Source organism: Pseudorasbora parva, chromosome 1 (assembly GCF_024679245.1).
Source record: "Pseudorasbora parva isolate DD20220531a chromosome 1, ASM2467924v1, whole genome shotgun sequence".
Lineage (NCBI taxonomy): Eukaryota > Metazoa > Chordata > Actinopteri > Cypriniformes > Gobionidae > Pseudorasbora > Pseudorasbora parva.
Genome location: NC_090172.1, coordinates 3,185,589 through 3,198,125, shown reverse-complemented (window position 1 = coordinate 3,198,125; position 12,537 = coordinate 3,185,589). Strand labels below are relative to the sequence as shown.

General features: G+C 35.9%; 1 protein-coding gene across 1 annotated transcript in view; it reads right to left on the bottom strand.

Annotated features, from left to right (window-relative positions):
• Positions 1 to 6,560: 6,560 nt before the first annotated feature.
• slc22a31 (solute carrier family 22 member 31) overlaps positions 6,561 to 12,537 on the bottom strand; it is a 29,404-nt gene continuing 23,427 nt past the window's right edge. The window contains exons 6-9 of the mRNA XM_067452124.1: positions 11,143 to 11,251; positions 10,093 to 10,307; positions 9,370 to 9,481; positions 6,561 to 7,142 (exon numbers count right to left, since the gene is read on the bottom strand). Of these exons, the coding sequence (XP_067308225.1) occupies positions 6,710 to 7,142; positions 9,370 to 9,481; positions 10,093 to 10,307; positions 11,143 to 11,251 (869 nt within the window). The 3' untranslated portion in view covers positions 6,561 to 6,709. The remainder of the gene's footprint in view (positions 7,143 to 9,369; positions 9,482 to 10,092; positions 10,308 to 11,142; positions 11,252 to 12,537) is intronic.

Here is a 12,537-nt window from a genome sequence, read left to right as displayed (position 1 = left end):
TCAATTATGACTTTATATCTCACAATTCTGACTTTATATCACTCAATTATGACTTTATATCTCACAATTATGACTTTATATCTCACAATTATGACTTTATATCTCACAATTATGACTATATCTCACAATTATGACTTTATATCACTCAATTATGTCTATATCTCACAATTATGACTTTATATCACTCAATTATGTCTATATCTCACAATTATGACTTTATATCTCACAATTCTGACTTTATATCTCACAATTATGACTTTATATCTCACAATTATTACTTTATATCTTACAATTATGACTATATCTCACAATTATGACTTTATATCACTCAATTATGTCTATATCTCACAATTATGACTTTATATCTCACAATTCTGACTTTATATCTCACAATTATGACTTTATATCTCTCAATTATGACTTTATATCTCACAATTATGACTTTATATCTCACAATTATGACTTTATATCACTCAATTATGTCTATATCTCACAATTATGACTTTATATCACTCAATTATGTCTATATCTCACAATTATGACTTTATATCTTACAATTATGACTATATCTCACAATTATGACTTTATATCACTCAATTATGTCTATATCTCACAATTATGACTTTATATCTCACAATTATGACTTTATATCTCACAATTATGACTTTATATCTCACAATTATGACTTTATATCTCACAATTATGACTTTATATCACTCAATTATGACTATATCTCACAATTATGACTTTATATCTCACAATTATGACTTTATATCTCTCAATTATGACTTTATATCTCACAATTATGACTTTATATCTCACAATTATGACTTTATATCACTCAATTATGACTATATCTCACAATTATGACTTTATATCTCACAATTATGACTTTATATCACTCAATTATGACTTTATATCTCTCAATTATGTCTATATCTCACAATTATGACTTTATATCTCACAATTATGACTTTATATCACTCAATTATGACTATATCTCACAATTATGACTTTATATCTCACAATTATGACTTTATATCACTCAATTATGACTATATCTCACAATTATGACTTTATATCTCACAATTATGACTTCATATCTCACAATTCTGACTTTATATCACTCAATTATGTCTATATCTCACAATTATGACTTTATATCTCACAATTATGACTTTATATCACTCAATTATGTCTATATCTCACAATTATGACTTTATATCTCACAATTATGACTTTATATCTCACAATTATGACTTTATATCACTCAATTATGACTTTATATCTCACAATTATGACTTTATATCTCACAATTATGACTTTATATCACTCAATTATGACTTTATATCACTCAATTATGACTTTATATCTCACAATTATGACTTTATATCTCACAATTATGACTTTATATCTCACAATTATGACTTTATATCACTCAATTATGACTTTATATCACTCAATTATGACTTTATATCTCACAATTATGACTTTATATCTCACAATTATGACTTTATATCACTCAATTATGTCTATATCTCACAATTATGTCTATATCTCACAATTATGACTATATCTCACAATTATGACTTTATATCACTCAATTATGACTACATCTCACAATTATGACTTTATATCTCACAATTATGACTTTATATCTCACAATTATGACTTTATATCTCACAATTCTGACTTTATATCTCACAATTATGACTTTATATCTCACAATTCTGACTTTATATCTCACAATTCTGACTTTATATCTCACAATTATGTCTATATCTCACAATTATGACTTTATATTACTCAATTATGTCTATATCTCACAATTCTGACTTTATATCTCACAATTCTGACTTTATATTACTCAATTATGACATTATATCTCACAATTATGACTTTATATCTCACAATTATGACTTTATATCTCACAATTATGACTTTATATCTCACAATTCTGACTTTATATCTCACAATTCTGACTTTATATCACTCAATTATTACTTTATATCACTCAATTATGTCTATATCTCACAATTATGACTTTATATCTCACAATTATGACTTTATATCACTCAATTATGACTATATCTCACAATTATGACTTTATATCTCACAATTATGACTTTATATCTCACAATTATGACTTTATATCACTCAATTATGACTTTATATCTCTCAATTATGTCTATATCTCACAATTATGACTTTATATCTCACAATTATGACTTTATATCACTCAATTATGACTATATCTCACAATTATGACTTTATATCTCACAATTATGACTTTATATCTCACAATTCTGACTTTATATCACTCAATTATGTCTATATCTCACAATTATGACTTTATATCTCACAATTATGACTTTATATCTCACAATTATGACTTTATATCTCACAATTCTGACTTTATATCACTCAATTATGACTTTATATCTCACAATTATGACTTTATATCACTCAATTATGACTATATCTCACAATTATGACTTTATATCTCACAATTATGACTTTATATCTCACAATTCTGACTTTATATCACTCAATTATGTCTATATCTCACAATTATGACTTTATATCTCACAATTATGACTTTATATCTCACAATTATGACTTTATATCTCACAATTCTGACTTTATATCACTCAATTATGACTTTATATCTCACAATTCTGACTTTATATCACTCAATTATGACTTTATATCTCTCAATTATGACTTTATATCTCACAATTCTGACTTTATATCACTCAATTATGACTTTATATCTCACAATTATGACTTTATATCTCACAATTATGACTTTATATCTCACAATTCTGACTTTATATCACTCAATTATTACTTTATATCACTCAATTATGTCTATATCTCACAATTCTGACTTTATATCACTCAATTATTACTTTATATCACTCAATTATGTCTATATCTCACAATTATGACTTTATATCTCACAATTATGACTTTATATCACTCAATTATGACTATATCTCACAATTATGACTTTATATCTCACAATTATGACTTTATATCTCACAATTCTGACTTTATATCACTCAATTATGTCTATATCTCACAATTATGACTTTATATCTCACAATTATGACTTTATATCTCACAATTATGACTTTATATCTCACAATTCTGACTTTATATCACTCAATTATGACTTTATATCTCTCAATTCTGACTTTATATCTCACAATTCTGACTTTATATCTCACAATTCTGACTTTATATCACTCAATTATGACTTTATATCTCTCAATTATGACTTTATATCTCACAATTCTGACTTTATATCACTCAATTATGACTTTATATCTCACAATTATGACTTTATATCTCACAATTATGACTTTATATCTCACAATTCTGACTTTATATCTCACAATTCTGACTTTATATCACTCAATTATTACTTTATATCACTCAATTATGTCTATATCTCACAATTATGACTTTATATCTCACAATTATGACTTTATATCACTCAATTATGACTATATCTCACAATTATGACTTTATATCTCACAATTATGACTTTATATCTCACAATTATGACTTTATATCACTCAATTATGACTTTATATCTCTCAATTATGTCTATATCTCACAATTATGACTTTATATCTCACAATTATGACTTTATATCACTCAATTATGACTATATCTCACAATTATGACTTTATATCTCACAATTATGACTTTATATCTCACAATTCTGACTTTATATCACTCAATTATGTCTATATCTCACAATTATGACTTTATATCTCTCAATTATGTCTATATCTCACAATTATGACTTTATATCTCACAATTATGACTTTATATCACTCAATTATGACTATATCTCACAATTATGACTTTATATCTCACAATTCTGACTTTATATCTCACAATTATGACTTTATATCTCACAATTATGACTTTATATCTCACAATTATGACTTTATATCTCACAATTATGACTTTATATCTCACAATTATGACTTTATATCTCACAATTATGACTTTATATCTCACAATTATGACTTTATATCTCACAATTATGACTTTATATCACTCAATTATGACTTTATATCTCACAATTATGACTTTATATCACTCAATTATGAATTTATATCTCACAATTCTGACTTTATATCACTCAATTATGACTTTATATCTCACAATTATGACTTTATATCTCACAATTATGACTTTATATCTCACAATTATGACTTTATATTACTCAATTATGTCTACATCTCACAATTATGACTATATCTCACAATTATGACTTTATATCTCACAATTATGACTTTATATCTCACAATTATGACTTTATATTACTCAATTATGACTTTATATCTCACAATTATGACTTTATATTACTCAATTATGACTTTATATCTCACAATTATGACTTTATATTACTCAATTATGACTTTATATCTCACAATTATGACTTTATATCTCACAATTCTGACTTTATATCACTCAATTATGTCTACATCTCACAATTATGACTTTATATCTCACAATTCTGACTTTATATCTCACAATTATGACTTTATATCTCAGAATTATGACTTTATATCTCACAATTATGTCTATATCTCACAATTATGACTTTATATCTCACAATTATGACTTTATATCACTCAATTATGACTTTATATCTCACAATTATGTCTATATCTCACAATTATGACTTTATATCTCACAATTATGTCTATATCTCACAATTATGACTTTATATCACTCAATTATGACTTTATATCACTCAATTATGACTTTATATCTCACAATTCTGACTTTATATCTCACAATTATGACTATATCTCACAATTATGACTTTATATCTCACAATTCTGACTTTATATCTCACAATTCTGACTTTATATCTCACAATTATGACTTTATATCTCACAATTCTGACTTTATATCTCACAATTCTGACTTTATATCTCACAATTATGACTATATCTCACAATTATGACTTTATATCTCACAATTATGACTTTATATCTCACAATTGTGAGAATTGTCAATTATCTCTTAAATTGTTGTATTCTGTGGTGTTAACTTCCATAACTCTGTGCAGCTGTCATGATGTATTGTTTATGTTTTAAAAGTTCTTATTTTAATCAAAGTTCTCTTGTATTTTATTCTATTTATTTAGTTTCATCTTTTTTTATACACTTTTTCTTTAGACGTCTTAGGCCACAGCAACGATCCCTTCATCAATCAGACATCACTGGATTCAGCACAAGCAGCACTTCTTCAGATTAGCACAAAGTTTATTTCCATTTCAAATGATAAAAGAAATAATAAAAAAAAGTGACAAAACAGTTCCCTTGCTTTGCCAGGTTTGACACACATGGAGAAAACAACAACATTAACAAAAACAGAATAACAACAACAAAAATAACAAAAAAACTACAACAACAACAACACAAATAACAAATTACAACAACATGACACTGAGATGAAACCGTAGACAGACAAGAATGTGACGCAACAAAACTTCACGTGAGGAACAAATGAGATGAGAAACGCTTCCACAAAATCAAACACTTTCACTCTCCAGGCGTTTCCCAGTGATTGCGATCACTCAGAGGAAATAAAACCCCACGCTGAGCTCCGGTCAGTGAGGTGAAGGGAGTTTTTATGCGGACTCTGCTTTAGTCACAAGACTCCATAATGAGAGGCATGAGGCTAAGTGGACAAGCGATGGCTCAAGTGACTACATTACTAAAGCTTAAACTTCATTCAAACGAGGAGGACAGACATGATGTTAGAGCATATAAACTATGGACAGAGTCTCCCAGCAACATCTGAGCATAGAGATACAAAATAACTGTACACTTCAAATGTTTACAAGGTTAGTTCACTCAAAAATGATATGTCTGTCATTAACTCCTCCCCCTAATGTCGCTCCACACCCGTAAGACCTCCGTTCATCTTCACACACAGTTTAAGATATTTTATATTTAGTCCGAGAGCGTATGCAAGTGTATGCACACTATACTGTCCATGTCCAGAAAGGGAATAAAAACATCATCACAGTAGTCCATATGAGACATCAGTGGGTTAATTAGAGTCTCTTGAAGCATCCAAAATACATTTGGGTCCAAAAATAACAAAAACTACGACTTTATTCAGCATTGTCTTCTCTTCCGGGTTTGTTTTCCGCTGCTGACGTGTTATCTGGTGCACGCAAGCTTCTTTATGGTCTGAGGAGACACACGCTGTAAACTAAACAAACATTTTTTTGCCCAGCCATATTTATTTGAACCCGAATACGTCACTGAACAGACCCGGAAGAGAAGCCAATGCTGAATAAAGTCGTAGTTTTTGTTATTTTTGGACCCAAATGTATTTTGGATGCTTCAAGAGACTCTAATTAACCCACTGATGTCTCATATGGACTACTGTGATGATGTTTTTATTCCCTTTCTGGACATGGACAGTATAGTGTGCATACACTTGCATACGCTCTCGAACTAAATATAAAATATCTTAAACTGTGTGTGAAGATGAACGGAGGTCTGACGGGTGTGGAACGACATTAGGGGGAGGAGTTAATGACAGACATTTCATTTTTGGGTGAACTAACCCTTTAAGCACCTAGATGACGTCTTCCCTGGGAAAAGAGGCTGTGACCACATGGCCATGCTGAGATGAGGACCTTTGATTTTTTGGTTAAATGCTAGGATGAGTCCTCATGGGCGTCCGGAGCGATACCATTACTGGCCAGTAGAGGCGCTTGTGGAGACATGGAGATCTTGAATGGCACGGCGTCTTTGGCGAGCATCTTTTTGGTGGCGCTGACGAGACGCGCGTAGCTTTCGCGGTTGTATTCGGCGGCGTGCGGCTGCGTGCGGAGCAGCGGCGGGTTTTCCCGGTTGACGCGGGACAGGAAGAGAGAAGGACGCCGCTGCCTCTCTCCATCTTTCATCGAGTCCGGCAGCGGCTTGTTTTTGCTCTCCGGCAGCAGCATTATGCACAGCACCGAGAGAACGGCGAAGGACGCGAAGACCACGTGATGAAGGAAATAGCCTCCGTTATTCTGCAGCTCCATCAGGGACGACGCAGCCATTCCCACGCAGCCGGCAGCCATGATCAGACCCAGCGTCCCGCCACTGAGGGAGACACACAACAACATCAGTTCACTGTGGTCAACTGAGATAGACTTTTAAAATGTCAAATATTTAGCCTGGATGGCAGCCGAACCAAGCCCACAACTTTTGAGCTCGGGCAGTTCGGTCTGGACTTGATCCATAGAGGAGTAATCGACAGAAACTGACCAATGAGATCATCAGGGCGGGCTTTAGCCGATGACGGACAGATGATCGACAGAAACTGACCAATGAGATCATCAGGGCGGGCTTTAGCCGATGACGGACAGATGATCAACAGAAACTGACCAATGAGATCATCAGGGCGGGCTTTAGCCGATGATGGACAGATGATCAACAGAAACTGACCAATGAGATCATCAGGACGGGCTTTAGCCGATGACGGACAGATGATCAACAGAAACTGACCAATGAGATCATCAGGGCGGGCTTTAGACGATGACGGACAGATGATCAACAGTAACTGACCAATGAGATCATCAGGGCGGGCTTTAGCCGATGACGGACAGATGATCAACAGAAACTGACCAATGAGATCATCAGGACGGGCTTTAGCCGATGACGGACAGATGATCAACAGAAACTGACCAATGAGATCATCAGGGCGGGCTTTAGACGATGACGGACAGATGATCAACAGTAACTGACCAATGAGATCATCAGGGCGGGCTTTAGCCGATGATGGACAGATGATCAACAGAAACTGACCAATGAGATCATCAGGGCGGGCTTTAGCCGATGATGGACAGATGATCAACAGAAACTGACCAATGAGATCATCAGGACGGGCTTTAGCCGATGACGGACAGATGATCAACAGAAACTGACCAATGAGATCATCAGGGCGGGCTTTAGACGATGACGGACAGATGATCAACAGTAACTGACCAATGAGATCATCAGGGCGGGCTTTAGCCGATGATGGACAGATGATCAACAGAAACTGACCAATGAGATCATCAGGGCGGGCTTTAGCCGATGATGGACAGATGATCAACAGAAACTGACCAATGAGATCATCAGGGCGGGCTTTAGACGATGATGGACAGATGATCAACAGAAACTGACCAATGAGATCATCAGGGCGGGCTTTAGCCGATGACGGACAGATGATCAACAGTAACGTAATCATCACGCCATCAAAGGGGCTTGGGTTGAATTCGTTCAAATCCTAAACGGAGAGCTTGTTTGTATCTGCATCACCTTCACAGTTTCTCTCAGAAATGATGATTGTGTTGGTAAGTATCGTTACTCTGTGTATCCTTAAAAGTCTTTTTTTTACAATACCGACAAAGAAAATGCCCTCTTCTCTTTTTTCAGAATCTTTTTTTTCTGCTATACTGTAAAAAATGCTCTTCTTATTTAATATTTTTGTCTTGTTTCCGGTCCAAATATATACAAATTCTTAAATCAATATTCATTTGCTAGATAAGTAAAATGACAACAGATATTTTTGCTTGTTTTCTGGGGGGGAAAAAATCTAAATGAACAGGCAAAATGATCTGCCAATGGGGTGAGAAAAATAATCTTATTTCTGTTTGGGACGGAAACAAGAAACAAGATTTCAATCAGAAGATTATTTTTCTCACCCCATTGGCAGATCATTTTGCCTGTTCATTTAGATTATTAAATTTTTAAGAAAACAAGGAAAAATATCTTATGTTGTTTTACTTATAAAGTAAATGCATCTTGTTTTAAGAATTATTAGATATTTAGACTAGAAACAAGACAAAATGACTGAGTAAGAAGATCATTTTTTTGCAGTGTGACGTTACTTATTCCAGCGCGCGTGCACACGGGGTTGCCAAGTTTTTACAACAAAACCCGCCAACTACTAGCCCAAAACTATAGCTCCTCGGGGGGGTTCTCCAGGGGAAAATGGCATTTGGGGGGTAAAATGTGTGTTATTTTGGCAAGGTTGCTGCTAAAATTGGCATTCGTGGGTCTATATATCACATAATAGTTGCTTCAACCCGCGGACATAGAAAACAACCGGTGGGAAAACCGCAGACTTGGCAACACAGTGCAGTCAAGTTCTGTTGACATTTGACAACTAACATTATGCGTCGCTCCATTGCTCTGATTGGTTGTAGGTCTGTCTAATCGAGGTCTTAAACACGCCCCATAATCACAGCCCAATGGAGCATCAGACTCATATTCTGACTAGAATTGAGTATGACCACGTCAGGCTATCAAATATTGCATGCTGTGTGTGAAAGCTGGAGATTACCGCACAACCGTGGGCATGACTTCACTGCCGAAGAACACGCTGAGCATGGCTAAAGCCTGAGATGAGAGGAGACCCACTACTGACAGAACGAGAACCAGCCCTCCGTGCAGATCTGAGAGAGAGAGAGAGAGAGGAGAGAGAGAGAGAGAGAGAGAGAGAGAGAGAGAGAGAGAGAGAGAGAGAGAGAGAGAGAGAGAGAGAGAGAGAGAGAGAGAGAGAGAGAGAGAGAGCAACATTATATAGTGGTGGATTTAAAAAAAAAAAAAAAGAAACTAAATCGCTTTACAGAAATTCTATCAATAGACCATTAAGAGCTCCGCACACTCAGAGCGGATCTATGTATTTATTCACTAACAAAGAATCTCTGAACTTCAAAAATATTGTGTTATATAGCAGATGTAAGGATGAAACTAGCATCCCATTTCTGGACATTTAGACCTTTTCCCCAAAAAATGGACTAAAATGTATTTTGGATGCTTCAAGAGACTCTAATTAACCCACTGATGTCTCATATGGACTACTGTGATGATGTTTTTATTCCCTTTCTGGACATGGACAGTATAGTGTGCATACACTTGCATACGCTCTCAGACTAAATATAAAATATCTTAAACTGTGTGTGAAGATGAACGGAGGTCTTACAGTTGTGGAACGACATTAGGGGGAGGAGTTAATGACATCAATTTCATTTTTGGGTGAACTAACCCTTTAAGGGGAACTTACACTGCGTGAGGGCCAGCAGCAGCAGCGACGACAGCCCCGTGACGATGGCCGCCAGCAGCAGCATCCCCCTGCGGCCGAAGCGGTCCACACACACACACAGGAATATGCAGGACAGAGCTCCAGTCAGCACACGCAGGAAATAACTGAAGTAGAAGTGCGGCGAGTAGATGTGCAGGTTACGGGTGAAGCAGTACTGGATCCCTGTGCCGATGAAGCTGACGGGGAGAAGTTTATACTTCAATCAGAATGGAAAGACTTAAAGGGCTAGTTCACCCAAAAATGAAAATTGTGTGATTAATTCCTCCATAATCATTTATGAAGAGGCCAGAATAGTTTTTGTGTGCAAAAACAAAACAAAATAACGACTTATATAGTGATGGCCGATTTCAAAAAGATTCGAACGGTTATGAATCAGTGAATCGATTCATGATTCGGATCGCGTGTCAAACTGCTGAAATCATGTGACTTTGCCGAACCGAATCATGAATTGATTCACTGATTCATAACGGTTCGAATCTTTCTTTTGAAATCGGCCATCACTATATAAGTCATTATTTTGTTTTGTTTTTGTGCACAAAAGCTATTCTGGCCTCTTCATCAATGATTGTCGAGCCGCTGTAGTGAGATGGGCTTTGTAACGACGTCTTTAGTGCCTTTATGGGTCTTGAGAGAGGAAATGACATTGGTGTCAATGAAGGCCTTTCTGAGCCATCGGATTTCAACACTAATATCTTCATCTGTGTGTGAAGATGAACGGAGGTCTGACGGCTGGCCAACCACAGGAGGGTGAGTAATTATTGAGATAATTTTCATTTTTGGGTGAACTTTAATACATTAACTAGCAATACATGTGTTACAGCATTTATCCATCTTTGTTAACGTCATTCATTGTTAGTGCAGGTATACACAATATTTCTTTTTCTAAATTTAAACTAAGAGTTAACTAATGTTAAAGGGAGCAACAAAGGTGTGGTCTAGAATTCCACAACACTTTTTAAATACTGCATACTCAAATGTGAGACAGAAGTGTGAGTTTCTAGTGTAACTCACAGAGTGAAGCCCAAAATGAGGCAGTTCTTCCAGATGGATCTGGTGTGGCGTAACTCAACCACATGATGATACTCCGGCTGGACGTCTTCAGGGAATGCCACATCTATCTCTACAGACAGAGAGAAGCAAAGTAGAGAGTTATGGAGGAAAGAGAGATTTCTGACTAGCACATTCCAGTGAGATTCTCAGGGAGGGATGGGCTTGATTCCTCAATTTAAACTCTCTAAATGGGTCTATTCACTCTCCATGATGGGTCTTGATTTGTAGTAATGTGATTCGACTAGTGAGCTGGGATATCATGTATCACAAGAAACAGAGAGCAGTCTCATCATGAGACCAACAATTCCCTCAAGAGCTAGCTGCTTTCCTTCATTATATCCTGTAAAAAGTATAATCACGCCATAACGGCTCAGCTGACTGATTAGACAGCGTTCCAGTAGCTAAGCATAAAATATCATCACTAAAATATCACATCACTGCCCTCAGGCTTTAGGGTCTGTTGGGTAGTACATTTGTGTTAACACGTGCACTTGAAGACTTGGGCCAATGAAAATGCACTATGTTGCCAAAAGTTTTGAGACTCCTGCCTTTACATGCACATGAACTTTAATGTCATCCCATTGTTAATCCGTAGGGTTTAATATGGAGTCGGTCCACCCTTTGCAGCTCTAACAGCTCCAGCTCTTCTGGGAAGGCTTTCCTCAAGGTTTAGGAGTGTGTTTATGGGGATTTTTGACCATTCTTCTAGAAGCTCATTTGTGAGGTCAGGCACTGATGTTGGACGAGAAGGCCTGGCTCTCAGTCTCCGCTCTAATTCATCCCAAAGCTGTTCTACGGGTTGAGCTCAGGACTCTGTGCAGGCCAGTCAAGTTCCTTCACACCAAACTCCTCATCCATGTCTTTATGGGCCGACGCTTTGTGCACTGGAGCGCAGTCATGCTGGGATAGGAAGGGGCCGTCCCCAAACTGTTCCCACAAAGTTGGGAGCATTAAATTGTCCTAATTGTCTTGGCATGCTGAAGCATTAAGAGTTCCTTTCACTGGAACTAAGGGGCCATGCCCAACCCCTGAAAAACAACCCACACCATAACCCCCCCTCCACCAAACTTTACACCTGACACAATGCAGTCAGGCAAGTCCCGTTCTCCTGGCAACTGCCAAACCCAGACTCGTCCATGGGATTGGCAGACAGAGAAGCGTGATTGGTCGCTCAGAGAACACGTCTCACTGCTCTAGAGTCCAGTGGCGGCTGCTTTACTCCACTGCATCCCACACTTTGCATTACTCTTGGTGATGTAAGGCTTGGATGAGCTGCTCGGCCATGGAAACCCATTCCATGAAGCTCTCTCCGCTGTTCTTGAGCTCATCTGAAGGCCACAGAAATCTGGAGGTCTG